At 30.9% G+C, this 24,006-nt stretch overlaps 1 protein-coding gene across 2 annotated transcripts in view; it reads right to left on the reverse strand.

Moving 5' to 3' along the window:
• LOC114324397 (RNA-binding protein fusilli) overlaps positions 1 to 22,751 on the reverse strand; it is a 372,033-nt gene extending 349,282 nt beyond the window's left edge. Inside the window, exon 1 of one of the 2 annotated variants that reach the window (XM_050647923.1) lies at positions 21,909 to 22,743. In XM_050647923.1, the coding sequence (XP_050503880.1) occupies positions 21,909 to 22,058 (150 nt within the window). In that variant the 5' untranslated portion in view covers positions 22,059 to 22,743. Of the gene's footprint in view, positions 1 to 21,908 lie in introns of both variants that reach the window. The other variant, XM_050647922.1, reaches the window with a different exon arrangement.
• Between the last annotated feature and the right edge of the window lie 1,255 nt (positions 22,752 to 24,006).

Below are 24,006 nucleotides of genomic sequence, written 5' to 3' on the forward strand. Positions count from 1 at the left end.
TAAATTTAAGCAAGTTACGCTCAAAATAAAGTTGGTCCCTTTTGTTTTTGCAAAAAAAAATCGGGAAGACCACCCCTAATTAGCAATTTAAGTAAATGAAATTAATCGTTGCCGCTCCACAAATTATTTTACTTATGTTGTGTTTATATGATCTGTAAGTTTCAAAAATTTAAAGTGCTTATTTTTGAAAAAATTTGGTTTCAAAGTAAAATTTTTAAAAATTTAAATTTTGAAAAATATGCTTTTTTTCAAAATAACTTAAAAATTGTTAGAGATACCAAAAATCTCGAAAAACAAAAAAAGTCAGATTTGCTTTTCTCAACATCATGTATTTTTTGTTTTTCTGTTAGACAAAAATTGATCAAGATTTGGTGTTTCTAAATTTGCATACATTCGTGATCAGTGACTCGTTCAACCCCTTTTAACTACAGCGCTTTCAATAATAAGGACTTTGAACCGATGAAACTTACAGATCATATAAACAATATATCACGAGTCAAGAAACTTGTGAAGTCGTAACGATTAAGTTCATTTAAGATACTAATTAGGGGGTGATTTACTCGATTTTTTTACCAAAACCAAAAGGGACTAACTTTATTTTGAGCGTAACTTGTTTAATTTTGATGCTAGAAATTTTTTTTTTATAAAACAAAAATGAAGCTTTTTTTAAACACTTTAAATAAGTTGTAATGAGTTTTCCCCGGAAATGTGCTTCATTTTTGGTTATTTCACGTTAAAGTATCCCATTTGACGAATTTGACGAATATGAACCTATTTTTCATTAGCTATAACTCTGCTTCTACTAGGTGTAGAGACGTAATATATACACCATCTTTTTAAAAATTTTATAGGCTATATTCTTGCTCAGAATATTTTTTCGACGAAATACTTCTATTTGAGTTATTTGCGAAAAACCGTCTAAAAGCGTGGTTAATTTGTTGAAAAACTGAACATATTCAACGCCAAATAACTCGAAAAGTATTGACTTAGTGAAAAAACTCTATAGAACAAAAGTTACTTAAAATTAGCCAATTTACCCATTTCTTAACTTTCTTTGGACGAATATTTTTTCACCCCCAAGAGGGGGTGAAAACCACCCCCAGGTGAACCCCAGGTGAAAACCAATATCACTTTTTTTCTTTGACTTGTTAGCTATGTGTATGCCAAATTTCATGTCAATCCAAGCGGTTCTTTAAAATTTAGAGGTTTTGCAATATTTTACCGTTAAAGAACGGACTATATACCATAACAAAAATTACTAAAGAAGTAAAATTCTGCCTTTGTAGTAGTCTATTGATTATATTCAAAATAAGATAGCTAAAAGGAACTACAACGTTAACGGGGTTTTATTATTTGATATGGTCAATGGACATCTATATATGAAAAAACCGCGGAGTGCTACCATTTAAAGGGGTGCGTTTTTGAGAAATGGGTGAATTAGTCCCTGGGCACAGATTACATTAGGGTGAGTTCTATGCACTTTTGGTACAAATACGACTACATAAAAATTGTTGCTGGTTAAATTTCCTATCTAAATATAACTTTTTAAAGTCAAAGATACTTTTTTTTACAAAAATATGTTCAAAAGAAAAAGCACAAAGAAACCCAAAAGAAAGAAATTTTGTTTTCTATTCCATAACTTTTGTCCACGGGGATATAGGTATAGACATTGCTTCACAGAAAAAAAACTTACATATTTTCTCTTTAAAATGATGTTTGACAGAGGTCATTAGGATTTACAGTTTTCGAAATATGATTTTTCAAAGTTCGCCACTCACAGCAATTTTGGGCAATTTTCCTTGTTATTTCGCAAATATTGTTCTGTAACTTTTTTTTACGTAACTTTAAGTATATGCAATATGCAATGGTACAAGTAATAGGAATAGAAATCAATTACCTTTAAAATGGTCTACTGTATAACGTTGTACGACTTTTTTTAAAGAGATTATGGTTTTTCAAGGTTTTATACTTTTAACGATTTTTTTTATAATATAATATAAAAATAAAATAAAATTATTATATAATATATTATATATTATATAATACCTCATATAAAAAAATATTATTTTTTACATTTTTTAAGAATATTTTTGAAATTTCCCATTATAACTTTTTTTTTCTTGTACAAGAATATACTATCTATATATTGCGCAACAAAGAGGGCCTACTTTCTGTTCTTTAAAATGGTGTATCATCTATATTTAAATACATAATGGAAACCGAGTGATTCTTTGATATTCTTACCTGTATTATTTAAAATGATTTCTTTTACAAAAATTACATAAACATTAGTCTTAAAAAATATCAGTTTAGTTAAAATTATTTAAACGTTGACATTTAAAAAATTTTCAAAATCAAAGTCCATCTCTTCGTTAGCATTAGCTTCAATATCTTCCTCTGACACCTCAGTTATTTTAGAGTTCCCACAATTAGTACCCATGCACATGCACCCTTTGCAGAATATTGAACAACTAATTCCTATCTTCCTACAACCGCAGTTTTTTGTACATCCTTTGGTACATTTACATGCTATTTTTTCTAGCAAAGCTTGTGGTGCAGGAGCTTTGACAGTAAATATTGGAATTAATCCATATTTTGAAGTTTGCCCGGCCGAGTCAAGTGGATCCAAAGTATTACCTATAAAAAATAAGATTCAATCATATCACACAATCACATAAAAAAGTTATAATGAGGAATTTAAAAAATAATCCTGAAATCAAAAATCGTTGCAAGTACTTATTACAATTTGAAAAAGCATATCTTATTCAAAAATAACCCTAGAATTTTTTATAATACACCATTTTAAAGTAAACAGAATAAGCTTTCTTTTTTATTATATAATATATACCATATAGAAAAAAAAGTTATAATGGGAAATTTAAAAAATAATCGTAAAAAATATAAAAACTCGTTAAAAGTATAAAGTCTTGAAAAAGATAACTTCTTTAAAGAAGTCGTACAGCATTATACAGTAGACCATTTTAAAGATAATTTATTTCTGTTCCTCTTACATGTACCATTGCATATACCTAAAGTTACGTAGAAAAAAGTTACAGAACAATATTTGCGAAATAACAAGAAAAATTGACCAAAATTGCTGTGATTGGCGAACTTTGAAAAATCATATTTCGAAAACTGTAAATCCTAATGACCTCTACCAAACATCATTTTAAAGAGAAAATAAGTAAGTTTTTTTTCTGTGAAGCAATGTCTATACCTATATCCCCGTGGACAAAAGTTATGGGACAAAAAACAAAATTTCTTTCTTTTGTGTTTCTTTGTGCTTTTTCTTTTGAATATATTGTTGTAAAAAAATGTATCTTTGACTTTAAAAGGTGATATTTAGATAGGAAATTTAACCAGGAACAATTTTTATGTAGACGTGTTTGTACTAAAAGTGCATAGAACTCACCCTAATGTAACCTGTGCCCAGGGACTAATTCACCCATTTCTCAAAAACGCACCCCTTTAAATGGTAGCACTCCGCTGTATAGAGATTCATTGACCATATGAAATAATAAAACCCCGGTAACTTTGTAATTCCTTTCTATAGTACATAACCAATAGCCTATAAATGGTATATAATTTATTTAAAATTTTCTAAAATATATCCAAATTGGACTTAAAGTGAGTACATCACTAGTACAATACAAACAAACGTTTTCGGACTAATCAGTCCATCAGCAGATTAAAGCCTAGAATAAGTAGACAGTAAACCACTGTATAAGAATAACAAAGTTAAATGTTGACTGCTGAAAAGTTAGGAAAAATTAAAACATGTGGTTACTTACTCCAGATCCAAAGTATTGAAACTAGCTACTGTGGCAGGTCGAATGACCTTACCAGTATAAAAAATTAGCCATTTCGGCTACATCGAGAGTAACAATAACTCGATGTTACAAGAATAAAGTGTAATTAAACCATAATGGGAGTCTTCATCTTGGCTTCAAACTACATAGTTATGTTGAAGACAGTAGGAAACGGACTGATTGAAATTTGACATTGAGAGACTATTGACAAGACCTTCTAGGTAGGGAAATGTAATCATTAATTTATGATGGATTTTTTTATAATACAAAATAACTTTACATACATACAATTCCCTATCTAGAAGGTCTCGTCAATAGTCTCTCAATGTCAAATTTCAATCAGTCCGTTTCCTACTGTCTTCAACATAACCATGTAGCTTGAAGCCAAGATGAAGAGTCCACTATGGTTTAATTACACTTTATTCTTATAACATCGACTTATTGTCACTCTCGATGTAGCCGAAATGGCTAATTTTTTATATTGGTAAGGTCACTCGACTTACCACAGTAGGTAGTTTCAACTACTTTGGATCTGGAGTAAGTAACCACATGTTTTAATTTTTCCTAACTTTTTAACAGTCAAAATTTAACTTTGTCATTCTTATACAGTGGTTTACTTATTTTAGGCTTTAACCTGATGATGGACTGATTAGTCTGAAAATGTTTGTTTGTATTGTACTAGTGATGTACCCACTTTAAGTCCAATTTGGATCTATTTTAGAAAATTTTAAATAAATTATATACCATCTACAAAGGAAGGATTTTACTTCTTTAGTAATTCTGTGGCTTGGTTCTAAAAGGGTCAATGTCAATATTTTACTTTTTTGTATAGCTTTATTATAATTTAATATTGACCAAACAAAACGCAAAAAAATGACATTGGCCATTTTAACACCAAGCCACAGTATCTCATTTGGTGTTAAAATGGCCAATGTCAATTTTTTTTAGTTTTGTTTTGTCGATATTAAATTTTAAATAAAGCTGTACAAAAAAGTAAAATATTGACATTGGCCCTTTTAGAACCAAGCCACAGAATTAAATAAATAATAATATTCCAAAATCCACAAGGATTGAAAGAATTTTTCCTGCAGCTGGCTATATACCATCAATCACAAAAATTTTTAATGAAAAATCCTTTGTAAAAGGTATAATTTTTTTTTATTAAAATTCTTTAAGGGCTACACCAGAGAACGTTTTCGATTTTTAAAAAATCATCATCAGTGTTAAGAACAGGTTAATTACAAGCTGAGCCATCAAAGAAATACCAGGGTGAGAACCCTTTAAATGGTATAAAATATGTTATAATCGCATATTTGCTTAAAATTCCATAGGATGCATAATATTTATAAAGAACTAGATCCTTGGGCACAGTATGATTCTCCCATCACGTGGGTTGCAAAGCAAGTATATGTGTCTCTAGATCAGCGGTTCTCAATATGTGGTACATGTACCACCGGTGGTACATATCATTATTTGCGGTGGTACACAAAACACACAAAAACTTAAAATAGTAGTACATAGTAAGTCTTGATTATAGAATCTAAAAATATAGAAATATAATAAAAGAAACTTTAGATGGTACATAACTCAAAAAGATTGAGAACCGCTGCTCTAGATGACAACTGTCAGACACCAGTGTCTAAGTCTGAAAAGGTACTTGGATGGTAATTTGCCATCTAACAAGATAATAACCTAGAAAACCTGGTGCGGGAGCACACCAAATAGAGTTCTATTTTAGTGACGTCACGTTGCCTAGCAACCGTCGATTCTCCCATTAGTATAATAGTATATGGCTTAACACCCCATGTGGGGTTTCGCCGCTTTCGCTTTCTAGATCCATTTTACGGGGTGGATCAGTCCCCATGATCATTGTATTTGTTCGCTATGTCTCCATTTCTTCCGGTCTATTGCCCTCTCTTTCCATTTTGTAATTCCTGCTCCTCTTAGGTCCTCTTCTACTTCAGTTAACCATTTCGATCTGGGTCGACCACGTCTCCTTTTTCCTCCTGGTTGCCACAATATCATAGCTTTTGATACTGATTCTGGTCCTTGTCTCCATATGTGACCTAGCCATCTGGTTCTTTGTACTTTTATTTTCTTTACTATATCTTCACCATTTAATTCTTCTAAAATTTCTTTATTCGTTCTCCTTCGTCGATTCTCACTGGACCCAGTATTGTCCTTATTATCTTTCGTTCATTTATCCTTAATTTCTCTTCTTCTTTTTTGTCATAGTCATGGTTTCTGCTGCATACATCGTTATTGGTCTTATTATTGTTTTATATATATTCATTTTTGTTTGTTTGGTCAATATTTTTTCTCTTTAGTAGTTTTCTATTGGCTTGGTATACCCAGTTTGTCGCAGTTATTCTTTCTTCGATCTTCGTTTTTCTTTCCCCTTTGTTATTTATCATAACGCCCAGGTATTTAAATTTCTGTACTTCCTCATTTTTTATATCCTATCCTTATCTCTCTGTTTTGTTCTGCTTTTCCGAGTCTCATTAATTTTCTTTTCTTTTCATTAATTCTTAGTCCCATCTTCTTTCCCTCTTCTTCTATCTCCATTAATAACTTTTCATGATTTTTCGTGTTTTTGTTACTATCGCTATGGCTATATCATCTGCATAGGCGATTAGTTGGTAACCTGATGCTCTTAGGTTTCCCTTGTGGATCTTTCTTAACACAAAATCTACTGTCAGGTTAATTCTCCCATTATGAAATTCTATTTTGTCACGTCAGCAAAATATAATTCTATTTGGCGTGCTCTGGGCCCAGGACTCACACACTTTTAGGATTATTACAGGATGTTCAAATTATTGTGCATTTTGTTTATTCTAAACTGAAACAAGAAAAAACAGTTTTTTGTTTATTTTTATCTGAAAAATATTTATATGCATCGTTCTCAAAATATACCACAATGCAAATTTATCTTTATTTATGTGAAGTGGGCTACATGATCCGAAAAAATATTTGTTTCGAAAGATCAGTTAGATAAGATTTAAATCAAAACGTTTTTATATTCTCTTTTCGTTTAATGAAAACAATTCAGTGGTTGTGTTGAGAATTGTGTGCATTATCAATAAGTAAGATATTCTAAAAACGTGACCAAAACTACAATTAATGTTTCTATAATATAATATGATGGATTTTATGCATTTTTTCTAACAACTAATTAAACTATCTAAAAAGTATCTATAAGGTACTATCTAAAAATAGAGAAGAATAAGAATAGATTTTAGAGACAAGGGCTCAAAATAATTTTTCTATATAATTCACTAAAAGTCGCAATAGGCTGAAAAACCAGTCATTCGGTTTAGACAACATATCTGCAGCTGCAGAACTAATAAAAGAAGATAGAGACCCTCTACTAAGCGACATCTATAAAAAATAAACATCTGGGGTAATAAGAAACTACCACGGGAATGCATTACTCGTATGAAGTCCCAATACACAAAAAAAGGGGATGCGCAAAAATTGTCGAGAAAATGCAATGATATAAATACAGCATATAAATTTAGTGTCCAACATTGTTTGTCTACAAGAAATATCTAATATGCGATACGCAAATAACACTCATATTAGCAGCGAATGAAGTCGAAATGATCGTAGTTCGTAATGATTGTATACTAGCAGAGGTCTGAACCGCAACAACTAAATTAATTAAAATATGGAAAGACTTAACGAATACTAAGCTCACGTTTTTCGACTGCATTGAGGAAGACATGGAATATATTATTCGAAAGTTAACTGAAGAATGTGAAAATTGGGGAGTCACCAACACTAACAAAACGGAGTAGGTATCCAAACGGAATGAAGGACAAACAAAGAGACTTATAACTAAAGTCCGGATTATAAGCATTTTGCTTTTTTTTGCTTTTTTTTTGCTTTTTTTGCTTATTATTAGGATTTTTAGTAAAAATGCTTATTTTAAAGATATGTTGCTTATCTTTGTTTATTATGCTTCTTATGATAAACTATAGTTAAATTTCATGTATTATTTCCTGTCTTAAGCAAAATTCTATAAGTATACAGAGCTATAAAACTCAACTAATTCAATAAACCATAAGAATTTTAATCTCTTAGGCTTAGGAGATAAACGGGAAAACCCATCGTTATACCTGTCCATGTAATAAACTAATATTTGTCTGCAGAAAGCCCAAATTTATTATATTGTTGTAAAATACTTTTCGGTAGTATCGGTACATTTGCCTACATCTAAATACCTACGCACCAATCACATCTGCAGATGCTGAAAGAACTTTTTCTACGTATAAATAATATGTCTACAGATAGAAGACAAGCTTTTTACAAGAAAATTTTGAAAACATTTGTTTTCAAAACAATTGTTTTTATGCTAATGGCCATGAATAAAAAATATATTAATATGTTAATCATTTTTCGATTTTTTTATTATATTATAGTTTAACACTTTTGTAATTTTTTATTTATTGTTAATAATACGATAATTAAAAATAAATGTAATTTAATGTTAATGTCCTTTATTCATATAGATATCATATCCACGTTTACTTACAAGTTTTTTTTCTTGAACCTTGCTTATTTCATAAAAACTTTGCTTATTTTTGCGTCATGTTTTGCTTATATAATTGCTTATTTTGACCTTTCTGTCATGCTTATAATCCGGGATTTACTTATAACTATCGATAAGAGATATAAAAAAAAAATGCGGAGAATTTAAATACGTAAGGAAGGAAGAAACATGCTTTTATAGTCACTGAAAATTTTTACAATTTTATGGACAAATCTTACATACAGTAAAAAAAATAATATCAATAACAAATAACAAATTAATACAATTTACTCAAATTTGATAAATCGTCAATATACTGTATATAAGATATAAAAGCAAAGACAAAAACAATTTATTACAAAATTTATATAAATTGCAAATTGAACACACAACAAATAAAATACAACATTAGGTACTAATAAGTTTAAGCTGCTGCATATGAAACCCAATTTTCTTAATTATTAATTATGAAAATTAAGAAAATCTTCTATTGAATAATATGGTCTTTTAGATAGGGCTTTTGTCATTTTACGGGACTTTGGGAAAGATGTTGCAGATTTAAGTTGTAAAGGGAGATGGTTGTATAGTTTTTTGCAGAATATAATATAGATTTCTTTACTAAGTCGGTGGACGGGATCGGTAAATAAATATCAAAGATTGAATATCTGGTGGAGTAGAGATGATTAGGCCGTGCTGGAAAGACATGAAGATATTTACGAATTAAGCAAACCGTTTCTACAATATATAAAGATGGAAGTGTTAAAATTCCGTTATTTCTGAAGTAACTTCTGCATGGTGTAGTTCTTCTGAGGCCAAACAGATATCTTATTGGTCTTTTTGGCAATTTAAAAATAACATCAGATTCAGCAGATGTGCTAGAACCCCAAAAAGGAAAACCATGGAAGATGAGACTCGAACAACGAAAAATATGTTATCTTAGAAGATGCTAAATTGATTTTCCTTGATATAGATCTTATTGCATAGCCAAGCTGAGGCGAGTTTCTTACTTAACGAATCAATATGAAGGGACCATTTGAGGTTGCTGTCTAAAAAAATATCAAGAAATTTTACAGAATCAACGGAACTGATCTGGCTGTTATTAACAAGCAGGGGTTGAAGAGCACCTTTATAGGACAATGCTACTATCTTATCCACGTTAAAAGAGAGGCAGAGGGAACATCAAAAAGGGACATTCAACAGCAAATACAACAGGGCCGAACTGTGGTACAAACATTAAACTCATTATTTTGTATCCTAAAATTAGTTTACGAACAAAAATGACAATCTATAAGTCGGTTGTAATTTTGACGTGCGGATCTGAATGTTAGCAAATGATGACGATGAATGAGATGACAAAACTGGAAGTGGTAGAAATGTACTATCTAAGAAGAGCGTGTTGGATACCCAGACTTGATCACACCCAAATGAAGAAATAAAGAGGAAAACAGGAAGGATTTACAATACCGTAGATTCAACTGAATCCAAATACCTTTTATTGCACGAGAATATCGCATCAATTAGCCTATATTTGTCCACTGTTGAACGTTGGCCTCCCGTAAAATTTTCCACCTATCTCTATCTTAAGCTTCTTGCATCCAATTTGTGATGATGCGTTATATATCATCGATTCATCTAGTCAATGATCGTCGTCTGCTTCGATATGCCTCTTGTCTTGGTCGCCATTCCAGGAACCTTCTGGTCTGGTACATCTATCATCTGTCAATCTGGCACTATTCCAGCCCAAGCCCCTTTAGCCATGACTATTCTTTCAACTACATCCATGACTCCTGCGCTCTTCTTCTGATTTCTAGGTTTGGTACTTTATTTCTGATGTTAATACCTAACAGTCATCTTTCCATAGCGTGTAATGTATTCTATTAAAACGTTTTTATAAACTTGGCTTCGTCTTTGTCACTGTCTCCGCAAATTTTGTAATCCATTTTAAACAGAGCTCTAGGCTACCTAGGCACCTGAAATTTTCAGAATAGCTCAGAGCTTGCTAACAATGCAATATTTAACTGCTATTATTTGGATAAATCTTCTTCTTCTTCGTTTGACTAGGATTACTCCTGTTTGTCTGCCTCTTATTCAATTTCAGTTGTTGTTGACTGTTCATTGTCTTCCCACCTTTTCGGCGCCCTTCCAACGGGTCTTGTTGCAATACGGCTTGTTGTTTTTACAGATGTTCGCCAATCTATAAGTATGCTTCCATTCGGTTTACATGTTCGTTCCAGTTTTTCATTATGGATAAATCGATTTTTTAAATTTCAAACTATTTTAAAAATGTGACTAATGCAATGACATTTAGATTCCATTTTAAAGTAGGTACGTCAGCAAATCGATAATTACAAATTGATGGTGGCTCAGTGGTAGAGCATTAGACTGCAGATCGAGAGGTCCCGAGTTCGAAACCCGGCTGTTGCGTATCTTTTTTTAATGTTTTAAATAAATAATTAAAAGTTAATACATATACTTAAAGTTCATACTTTATAAGTTAAGTATTATATAATATATAAATATTATATATATATATATATATATATATATATATATATATATATATATATATATATATATATATATATGTATACCATTTTAAATATTTTCTTTGGTTTATATGAGTTTAAATCCGCTAGAGAAAATATGCCTCTAAAATAATCGATTACAAAAATCTTTTATGACAGAAATTGAAACAACAAAATAGTTTATAATTTTATATTGGGTCCTATAAATAATAAAAACGTTTTATTATAAAAAAGTTCTCTTTTATAAAAGTGTAATTATTTATTGTTCGTTTTGTCAGAGATACGGGCATAAAATGCGAATGAAAGACTATTTTTTGTCAAATAAATGTTTCCCCTTCGTTAGGTTACGTATTTATCGAGTAATAATAATTGTACAATGAGAACGGAAAAAGATATACTTAGTACTAACTCAAATAGTAAAGATTGACTACTAACCTTAAAAATATAGAACTACTTAATAACTTATCGACTGTAGATCGCAGTAATAAAGATAACAATGCAATCACGAAAGGTATTTAGAATTGTATAGTTTTGCTCATAAAAACAAACCAATCGTACATAAACATCGTCAACTTGATCTTATTATCGAAAATGAGAGTGCTTTTATTTAACAGGCATAAATTTTCATTTTCAGATCGAGCGAACTAAGTAATTCTAGTATTCAAGGAATGAGATAAAAAGCAGCCAGAAAATTACAGCGGTTTCAACTTGTTAAATACTACCCTAAAACTTACAACTAAAATTCTACAACTAATGAATCAGAGGTTAAGTTTAGCAGATGGACAAAAGGGTTTTCGTACTGGAAGATCGTGTACAGATGCAATATTTGTCATAAAGCAAATTACTGAGAAATCACTAGAGTATAGTAGACCAGCATTTCTGTCTGATTTACTTGAAGAAAGCATTTGACAGAGTAAGACTCAAAGATGTAATCCATCTTCCAGTGGCGACGCGTGACTTTTTCTAAAGTGTTACCAAACCAGATGTAAAAAAATCTTATTTAAAAAAATTATTTTGAACCTCCCAAATATAAGTTTTTGTTTTCAATCCTGTGGGATAAAATTACACAAATCACTATTCCCAAATTATATTTATGTAATTATGTATATGTAACAGGTATAACAATAAATAATAAACAAACTAAACATATTATTCTACCACAAAATTAACATAAAAAAATAAACAAGTAGGAAAAAGAATAGATTTTAAAAACTATTGTTTATATTTTAATTCTTCCATTTTCAATAATATCATTTTTTTCTTCAAAATTATATTATAAAAAAATATACAAGGAGAATAACTTTTCAAGTAGCTGATCAATTTGCGCAATACGTAGCAAAACTCTTCCATGTTTAAATGCACGCACACTGTAATCTGTAATAGGTACTAAACTAATGTTACCAATCCTCAAAATGGTGACAATACTGATATACACAGCGTGCCCGCGCGCCGTCTCTAGAGCCGTCGCTCCTTAAAAATTTTCAGAAACGAGCTAGTCCCGAGCGATAGCGAGGTTTCTCCTGCGTTACCACTGCCAGTATTGGTAACAACATATAATAAAGTGCAATGGATTCATAATCTCGCCAATATTTTCGTGCGTCTAGTTGGCTATTTACTGAATTAGGTACTATTAACAAATATTTCTGTTGGTAAAAAATATAAATGGAATTATTTCATTTTCAATTATTTCAACAGTCATAAAATATTTATTGCAAGATTTTTAACTGTTACCAATGGTAACAGTGGTTACATGGACGTTTCGCCAGTGCCAGCTTCTGTATAATAGAGAAGTCCCCCTAGATATCATAAAAACCATTGAAAACATCTACCAAAACAACAAAATGGAAGTCAGAATAGATGAACAACTCACATAACCTATAGACATAGGCAGCGGAATAAGACAGGGAGACTCATTGAGGCCTATGCTTTTCAATTTAATCATGGATGAACTAATCAAAAGCATCAACAAAGGAAGAGGATACAAAATGAGAAAAACATAAGTAAAAATAGTCTGTTACGCAGATGACGCAATATTGATAGCCCAAGATGAAGATAGACAATATCATCTCAGAAAATTAAAACAATAGTAATCAGTAAAGAACCAATCAGATGTAAAATATAAATTTATGGTATCAGTATTGAGCAAGTAATGGAAATAAAATATCTTGGAATTACATTGTCAAACTACTAGACTAAGAGCCGCTATAGGTGAAAATTCTTAATCATTTTAGGCACGATGGGACCCTATAACTTAAATAGTAGAACCTAAAAGAAAACGTTTGAACACTGTGCCGTCACTTTTCAGTGGCACATGCGTCTACAGTGGCGCATCAAACTTTCCACTTATGGACGGGATACATAAATTAAAAAATACCCTCCCTAATTACCAGAATTTAATTTTTTTCATTTTTTAAAGTTTTATGTGATTAAGACATAAGATTCATCGTAATTTTAACCCAGCACCCCCTTCTCCCTGCCCCCACCATCAAAAACTTTATTTTTCGATTTTATTTTTTTTTGGTGGGATGCAATCAATTTTAAAATTTCAAAAAATTTACACGCATAGTTAAGGGTTTTACAAAACACGTCTATTTTTTATAGACCTGTAGGTTAAGTGTACATAACCTCAAAAAAATTTAAAATTTTTTTTTTTTTTGAAAAAAAGTATATAACTTTTTTGGGGATAGCTGCAGATCTAATTTTTTCTTAGTCTTGTGTATTTTATCAAACACTATATTTATGATTTTTTTCAGATTTTTCTGTAACGTTGGTCACCTTCAAAAATCCAAAAAAACTGTTTTTTAAGGGGGTTTTGGGGGGTTTGAACGTGTTTTTCTGATTTTTAAATATTCTAAAGAACTCAGTTACTTTAAGTTACATATAACCTATAAAAACAAAATTGATTTGATATATTATGAAGTCTATAAAATAGGGAAAATCCCCCAAAACCCCCCAAAAACAGTTTTTCGGATTTTTGAAGGTGGGGAGACTTACGGAAAAATCTGAAAAAAATTTAAAATATAGTGTTTGATAAAACACACAAGATTAAGAAAAAATTAGACCGGCAGCTATTCCTCAAAAAAAGTTATACGCTTTTTTGAAAAAAAAAATTTCTTTTAATTTTTTGAGGTTATGTACACTCTACCTATGGGTTTATAAAAAATAGGCATGTTTTATAAAAGCCTCAACTATGCGTGGGAATTTTTTGAAATTTTAAAATTGATTGTATCCCACCAAAAAAAAAAATAAAAACGAAAAATGAAGTTTTTGATGGTGGGGGCAGGGGGAAGGGGGGTGGTGGGTTAAAATCACGGTAAATCCTATGTGTTAATGACATAGAACTTAAAAAAATAAAAAAAATTTAATTCTGTTAGTAAGTTCTGTTAACTTTTAATTTATTTATCCCGTCCATAAGTGGAAAGTTTGATGCGCCACTGTCGACTCATGTGCCACTGAAAAGTGACGGCACAGTGTTCAAACGTTTTCTTTTAGGTTCTACTATTTAAGTTATAGGGTCCCATCGTGCCTAAAATGATTAAGAAATTTCACCTATAGCGGCTCTTAGTCTATACGGAGATATGGGCAAAGAAGTGAGAAATCAAATACAAAAAGCAAATAGACTGGCAGGTCTTAATAACACTATATTGCGAAACTGACATATTAACACTGACATTAAGTCAAGAATTTATAAAGCCAGTGTACGACCAATAATGACATATGCATCAGAAACAAGACCCGATACAGCCACAACACAAAGACTACTAGAAACGGAAGAAATGAGAGTACCGAGAAGAATTACAGCAATAACTCTGAGAAATCGAAAGAGGAGTGAAGACATTAAAAGAGAATGTAACGTACAGTGTATAAACGAATGGACACTAAATAGAAAAAAAGAATGGAACAACCACATAACCAGAATGGGGGAGACACGTGTGGTCAAAATAGCACGTGATAAATCACCAATCGGCAGAAGAAGTATCGGCCGACCGCGCAAAAGATTGAGTGACAACCTTCCATAGAGGTATCAATCCGCCAATGAACAAGCAGAATTGCTTATAAAGAGGAAGAAAAAGTAGAAGAAGAAGAAATTTTCATTTTATAATAAACACTAAATTTTACTTTACTTTTCTCTTCTCTAAGATATAGAAAAAAAAAATAAATAGTATAATCCTGCATATCTCTTGCGACCTCTATCTTTAAATAAATATCGCGATAACAGCAAAACAGGTACCTAAACGTGTCCGTTTTTTTGTTTTATTAATAACTTTATTAGAATAACTTATCATATCTGCTATATTTAAAATTAAACTTTAATTAAATAAAAATTTAATTCTAAGTTCCTTTTTAAAGTAATAGTCCATTCACGCACGGGAAAAAATTGCAAAACCTCCAGAAAAAAGGACCGCTTGGATTGACATGAATTTTGGCATACACATAGCTAACATATCAAAGAAAGAAAGTGAAATTGTACCGATGTGTGATTTTACCCTGGGGGTGAGTTTCAACCCTTCTCATCATCAATGGCTACAACTCTTTGTGAGTCTTCGCCGCGTTTACTATTGCTTTCCATGTTTGTCGGTCCTGTGCCATAAATTCCCATTATCGCATTCCCATTTTCTCTAGATCTTCTTTGACAGCATCTTTCCACCTTTTTCTAGGCGGCCCTACAGTCCTTCTTCCATCTGGCCTTTCCCAGAACACATTATTTATAAGGTGATTGTCGTTACTGCATATCACATGCCCTGCCCATCCGAGTCTATTGGCCTTTATATATCTGACTAGGTTTTCTTTTCCGAATAGAGACTCTAGCTCGTTATTGTATCTTTACCCCCTTCTCGGGGGTGAAAAAATATACGTTCAAAATAACGGAAGTGGATAAACTGACTAATTCTAAGCAACTTTTGTCCTGTATGGTTTTTTCACTAAGTAAATGATGTTCAAATAAGATATTTAAGGTCAAAAAATCTTCTTCTTCTTTTTTCTCAAAATGTTATTTTATGCGATTTTACAGTGATTTGGTGTTTATTTATACAAATTTGCATTTTCTATCGTAAACTATCAATGAAAAACATAATATTTTAATAGAAAGGACTCAAAATGTCATTATATGGCATTATAACAAGTTACTTTGATTCAAAACAAGCTTTTGATCAAATTTTATAGTGTAGAAAACGTTAAAATACCGTTTTTTACATTTTTCTCCATTCCCAAAATACATCATAATCGATTTGGCTGAAAATTTGCCCACAGATAGACAAAACATAGGACTTTAAGTGGTGAGAAGGATTTGAATTATATTACAATACCAAAAAAGTTACATGCAATATTATAGTCAAAAATATAGGCGTCTACTGTAAGTAAAATTAATTCGAAAATATCGACCTCACGACAAAAATTGTTAAAAAGAAAATGTAATAATTGTAAATACGATTTATTTGGAACAATTTCAGTTCCTACCATTTTTGTCGAAAAGTTAAAAATGGCGGAGATATTGAGCCAAACACGTTCTCCTTTAAAATCAAGATGGCGGCTAACGTAACGGAGGAATTCATTCGTGATTTTAAATTTAGGCTACTACTGACTCCCTTAAAGATCAGAAAAATAAAATTTTGGGCAGCTCAGCATTCAAGGTCAAATGCTATCCCGACTGGACTAATATATACTTTTGAGTCTGATATTACTGCATGTAACTTTTTTGGTATTGTAATATAATTCAAATCCTTCTAACCACTTAAAGTTCTATCTTTTGGATATCTGTGGGCAAATTTTCAGCCAAATCGATGATGATGTATTTTGGGAATGGAGGAAAATGTAAAAAACGGTTATTTTAACGTTTTTTACACTATAAAATTTGATCAAAAACTTGTTTTGATTCAAAATAACTTGTTATAATGCCATATAATGACATTTTTGAGTCCTTTCTATTAAAATATTACCTATGTTTTTCATTGATACTTTACGACAGAAAATGCAAATTTGTTTAAATAAACACCAAATCACTGTAAAATCGCATAAAATCACATTTTGAGAAAAAAAGAGGAAGAAGATTTTTTGACCTTAAATATCTTATTTTTACGTCCCGCAGAAGCTATATACCAATTTTCAGACAAATCGGAGATCCAAAATTTTTTGCCTGAGAGATTTGACATGGAATGTACCAAATACTTTTCGAGATATTTACGAGTGAATAATATGTTCATTTTTTAATAAAAAAACACGCTGTTAGATGGTTTTTCGCAAGTATCTCAATAAGTAAGTATTTTGTCGAAAAAAAAATCCTAGCAATAGTACAGCTTATAAAAAAGTGAAAAAATGGTGTATGTATGAGGTCTGTAGACCCGATAGAAAAATATAGGTTCTTATTCGTCACACATCTAATATTTAAACGTGAAATAACCAAAAAAATAGGAAGCACTTTTTCGAGAAAATTCATCACAATTTTTTTTAAATGTTTAAAAAAAGCCTTGTTCTTTTAGTTTATTGAGTTATGCTCAGAATAAACTTACCGGTATGCAACAAGCTTACCGAATATTTATGGATCTCTATATGGTATGTAACAGAGTGCATATACACCAGCCGTGATAAAGTATAAGTAAAATGGCAGGGAAAATACCTACATTACAGAGGAAAAAAAACACTTTTACATTATGGAGTCCATTTAAAAATGGAAATTTTACAAAATTTCACGAAGAATATATCTACTGAAACACTAATTGATAATTCTTATGGAAGCAATAGACTTTGATGACAGGTTTAGCGAAACTAACTAAACTTCACGCGAAATGTAATACATTGAAACAAAAATGACCCTAAGAAAAATTTACTGAAAGATCGGAAAAAAGACTCCACACTGGGCACCATCCGCAAGTTAATTTTTTATCAGAAACCAGATAGTTGATAATATTATTCATCCGGGACAGATTTAGAACAAGTTTTTACATGGTGTTGAGGCATATCCCGCTACTGACGTACCTCCGGCCACAACCCTATCGTGGAACATTTTAATTTTAGGTTACAAAATTAAAAAAGAAACAAAAACAGTTGATATCTTCGGCATATAACTGAACAGATAGAAGTAACAGACTTATTGTACAATTACTCCAGGGAAATAAGGCACAAATATTACCATGTTCAGGACACTGACCCAGCCAGGTTTCAAATGGGTTTTTAGGTATTATATACCTAGACATTATAGATACAAAAATGCCCGTCACAGTTCAGATGCATATAGTTAATAGTTACTAACAAATAAGGGTCAAAAATTGCAGTTTTTTCGTTTGAGTCGCTACAGGTAAAAATAAGGTAATTTTTTATATTACTTGTTTATCCCACATAGCTTTTTTGCAATTTTATTGCTCAGAAAATCATAATTATATGTAATCATAATTTTGCGGGTACCGCCTGAAAGAGGAGGAGCTATATTTTCGATAGATAGATAATAAAAAATCAATAAATGTCATTTTTACCATTGTAAAAACATTGTACTAAAGTAGAGTCATGTTTGGCTTATAAATAATTTGAATAACTTTGTTAATATTGACTGAAGACTGTAGTTTAAATCCACTTTGTATCCATACATATCCATGTAATCCATATTTGTAAGGCTGATATTTTTACACAAACTTTCACAAAAAAAATTTGCCTATATCAATTATTATGGTCAAACTTATCCACTTTTTTTATTTAATTTACCGCTAGTTTGTTTATAACAAATAAGCATCCTAGCTAGCGCCATTTTGAAGATCAAGATATATAGTTTATGTTTAAAAGTCGGAGTAAATTTTGAACTTCAACAGAATGGTTAATAAAGCTTTAAAAATAACGTCCTAACGAAATCGGCTTAGGGTCGGTGAAGAGGAATTATAAAATCCGTGCTCAAAAAATGAAATTGATTCTTCAAATATATGCTGCGATTAATATCTCTGGAACTTGTTGATGGATTTTAATCATTATTTTTTTAACTTGATGTTCTCGTAGTGTCATAGAGTACATTATGTACATACCTATATTCCCACCTAACATTACAAAATGTTAGCGGGCACCTCCCTTATCACTCAGGTGTATGAAAAATAGATAACGACCGATTTTCAGACCTACCGAATATACATACATAATTTCATAAAAATCGGTCAAGCCGTCTCGGAGGAGTATGGCAACTAACACTATGAGAGGATAATTTTATAGATGTAAATATATAGATGGCTATTAAAAAATAGGAGTTAGTAATAGAAGGGTGAAAATTAAAAGTTGTATGTATTTTTTAATGCTTCATCATATAAAATTAAGGTAGACAATATTGACCAAAAAAATTAAAAATAATGTCATTGGGGCAACCCCCTTATCACTTATGGGTATGAAAAATAAATTACGACTTATTCTAAGTCCTACAGAATATACGTGTAAAATTTCATAAAAATCGTTCAAACCGTTTGAGAGGACTATGGTAACTAACACTGTGACAGGAGAATTTTATTTATTTTAGAAGTAGCTGCAATTTAAATAAAAAAAGTGGCTAACTTGGTCTCTAGTTGACCTAGGCGAAATTTTTTTTGAAGTTATACTTGTTTACCGGCGATAGAGGGTGAATTTTTATATGGTAAAACCTAGAGACCGGGCGCATGCGCATTATAACTTTGTTCTGATTGGATGTTCAAATGACATGTCAAAAATTATTCAATATGGCGGCTATGGCACAGCTGTAGTTAGATTATTTATGGTTGTTGCGTTTTAAAATTTGTGTGAAAAGAAACAACAAACAAAAGTTAGTTAATAGTTATACTGCCTTTTTAAATAGTGTTCATATACCTATATTTTTGGACTATTTTGGACAAGGAAAACTCATTCTAATTTGGTAAGTAGTTTTTATTATAAGTAGGTAATCATATTGTAATTATACATTTGGATTAGGTTGAAATACATACATTTATTTTCTCAAGAATGCGGATTTTAGAGAGAAATCCCAAATTAGGTTCGATTTTTATTTTTAAATTATGATTTTTTGGCGTAGATTTATTTATCTAGTAGGTATGTAATGCTTTGATTTACATACTTAATTTGATTACCAACAAAAGTTCTATCAATCTTCATCTAATATATTGTTTTCTTACTGTTTTGTTATATTTTTATATTTTCTTCCACAAAATTTAAACTACATAATTTAATTTTCAAAACAACTGTCAAACAGTAAACCGTTCAGTTACCGTATTTTTCCACATGATAAATAATGTGGGATTGGACGAGTGAGTCTACGCTTCGATTACGAATCAAAGCGCCACGAAATTTACGGGTTCAATTCCCGATGCAAGTTTTATTTTTTTATGCATGTTATGATTGTAAGTATAATATTTGTTATATAATTTTTTTTTTCAGAAAATGCGTATTTAAAATTTTTGCCAACAATTATTATCGTTCAGAAATCATTTTTTCTTTGTGGCATTTTTCAATGTGTTTGTGTGCGTTTTATTCTTTTATTTTTTTTAAATTTTTGGTATTGTCTTAAAAATCAGATAATATGTACCTAGTAGAAGTATAACTTCTTACGTGCGTACAAAGTACACACACATTCTTGTTAAATTCGTGTAAAAATACCAGCTTTTCAAATTCCAAAGTGGATTTAGTCTACAGTCAATAGGTATTTAACAACAACGTTAAGTATTCAAATTATTTATAGGCCAGAAATGGCTCTACTTTACCAAAATATTTTTCAATGGTAAAAATGACTTTTTATTGATTTTTTTTAAATACTTCGACATTATAAGTCTTCTTCTTTCATGTGTTTCTCGCAGAATCGCTGTATCATTATCATTTTCTGAGTAATAACATTGCAAATAAACAAACTGAATAATTGCGGAATAAACAAACTGAATAAAATTTAAACTAATTAAAGAATCGTCTTGAAATTGTGTATACATTAAGAGACTACTTGACTCAACTTTTCATGCAATATCAAAGTCTTAAATTTATTTTTGAAAAAGTTATAGCAAATTTTTGATTTTCAAAATTTTAGCATTATTTTGCAATTTACAAAGCACCAAATGATCGGAACAAAATTCAAAAACTTTGTCATTTTAAACCTTTGCTCATCTACTAAAAGATAAATACTCTAACTAAATAATATATTATTAGATACGCTATTTTTACTTATAGCGATTTAAGGGGGTAGACGCAAAATTTCGGCTTCAATGCTTTAATGAATTCATTTTTTTCGAATCCTGAGAAAACTAATAAGTATTTTTGAAAAATTTAAACGCAGAATGAAAGACTACATTATTACCGAGGGCTGAAAGTCCCTGAAAACTTTTATAATAATATTTATTTTAATAAGTTACATGGGCGAAAAAAAAAAGAAAAATTTAGTGTGGTTTTAATTTCAAATAGGTATCTCATTAAAAAGAAACTCTTTGTTTATTCTAAGGGACTTTCGGCTCTCGGTAATAATGTAATCTTTCATTCTGCCTTTAAAATTTTCAAAAATAATTATTAGATTTCTCAGAATTCGAAAAAAAATGACTACATTTCAGTAAATAGCATTGGATCAACATTTTGCGCCTGTCGCCATGTCATTTTGACCCTTATTTGTTAATAACTATTATATGCCTCCAAACTGTGAATCAGTGTCCCGAACATGGTACATTTTTGTCTTTCCCTGGAGTTAAAAAATAGAGGGCTAATCTAATCGTTAAATATCAGCAGACTAGCTGGGATCCACAATAATAAACCTCTACAATAAAAGGCAAAAGTATGAATATATTATTATGCGAATATGAGCATTACATAGATCAAGGATCAAGGATGCGCAATCAAGTCCATCGAAAATAAATGAAGATACACAAGAATGTGAAAAACTGAATTAACAATATAAGTAACGAGATCAACGATATAAGATATAAATACATATTATGTAGATATAAACTAATGTATAAAATCATTCTCCCATGTATTAAACAAATTTTATTTCAATTTATGGACCCTTCGTAAAAATTTCCGGTTCAAGACAAAATAAACACAATCATATTCATGCTTAGTTATTTGGGAATATCTTACCTTATTCTGAATAACTTCGACTATCACATAAATAAGAAGAACTATTTCTTTTTCATCAGATCCCATCGAGGGTCCCTGGAGACCCGCTGTCGTTACATACAACACACATATGTAATGGGGCCCGATCATATTTAAATCCTTGATACTCATCTGCAATTTCTTTTCGAAAAAACCGAACTAGCATGACATATTTACAAACTAATTATAAACAATCCGACATTTTGCCACGTGACACCTGTTTGATTCAGGTAAAAGAAGATTCCGTTATAAACTGGAATCCGGGATGTTTTAAGAGTTTTATTAAGTGATTTTAAAAAAGAATGTATGGTTCTTTTTAAACAGTTAATAAAATTAGATCACAGATTTTTTGTTAACTTAACCTTAACAGGTATGTCAGTTACACTTTGATGCACATGAAAGTTTACAACAATAACATATTATCACAATAAATTGAAATATATAAAGTTAGTAGATGGAATTTGGCTAAAACTTGGAAGTGGAGTATTACTGCAGATTGTTTCAATTGATGAAAAATAAATATTAAGGTTATTTAAACTTTTGTCGGAGAAATCACATTCACTTTACACATTACACATTTGGAATTAGTACACGGCACTAAAATCTTGTTGCGGAACAGACGAAAATACAGAATAACTAATCCGCATTAAAAACAAGTTAAAATTCGTCAAAAAATGTTTATAACGTTCACAGTTCACAGCCAAACAACTTGTTGAGTTTTGTGTATTTTCGAGTATATCTGTACAGGTATCTCTCTCTATAGGCTGTTTCCCGTGTGCACGCCAAGAGACAAGAGTGTAGACGTTTACCTGAACCACCGACCAATAGCGTTAAGGTACGATGTACAGTCGCAAGGTAACTGTACCTGGTTTATTCTATAGTTTGTTATATAATTAAACTTCGGTTGCCGCATGTTGCCTGTTTTTATTTATTTCTTCTGGAAAACCATTCATAAGAAAGATGGGATGTTTTTTGCTGTCAATTTTTCCTTTCAAACGGCTCATTACATGGTATTTTGCGGACTCTACATTCCTATACAACTTCTCTTGTTACGATTTGAAATTAAAGGACTAGCTGGCCATCTTTGTTGCCATAATAATAACATTAATAACTACCATAATCATTTTAGAATCTACATGGCTCAATATACCTACTTAATATTACTCATCATAAAAATGAGTTTTTAAGTAATAAAAATAAATTAACAAATTGTTTAAATACGGAAATAATTGAACTGGGTAGGTATTTAACACAAAATACTAGATACAGAATTAAAATTCCAATTAACTAAAAAGGCATTGCAAATTATTAGAATTTTGTTTAAAATATCTTTATTCTCTGAGCATATTTCTGTTACTGGTAAACTTTTATATTTTATAGCACACAATTGTTTTATTATTGTATGTAATTCGTTTTATTCAACCAGGCAAATGTGAGAAATACGAGGGGAGAACAAAATATGCATTAGTTACAATGGTAGGGAGCCCAAGCGGTGATTTTTGCAGTTACTCGAGCGCGTCAGATTATTACATGGGGAGAAACCTTGTATCCTGAAAATGTACCTCTACCATAATTGGCTCTTAATACAGGTGAGTTCGTTAAGGGGGTCCGAAAAAAAAATCTATCCTTAGAAAAACTTGAAATCGTCAGATTAAGATAAGGTGAGTTAAGTAGGTACATGCAAAACAGTGTATATTTCAAAAATCTGACGAAGGGGCGTAAATAAATGGGCGGGTCTCAAAGTTTCACAAAAAAAGCGAATATTTCGCGAAATGAACGTCAGATCGAAAAACTAAAAAATACTTCTTCAATATTTTTTAAAAATCTATCGAATTATACCAAACGCCCCCCTCGCGGAGAGGGGTGGAGGGTAAATTTAAAATTTTAAATACGAACCCCGCGATATTTCGCGAAATGAACATCAGATCGAAAAACTGAAAAATACACGTACCTATTCAATATTTTTGAAAATCTATCGAATGACACCAAACACAACCCCTCACGGTGGTAGGGTGGGGGGATACTTTAAAATCTTAAATAGGAGCCCCCATTTTATATTGCACATTTTTTAGAATTAGAG

Source organism: Diabrotica virgifera, chromosome 4 (genome assembly GCF_917563875.1).
Source record: "Diabrotica virgifera virgifera chromosome 4, PGI_DIABVI_V3a".
In the NCBI taxonomy this organism is placed as follows: Eukaryota; Metazoa; Arthropoda; class Insecta; order Coleoptera; family Chrysomelidae; genus Diabrotica; species Diabrotica virgifera.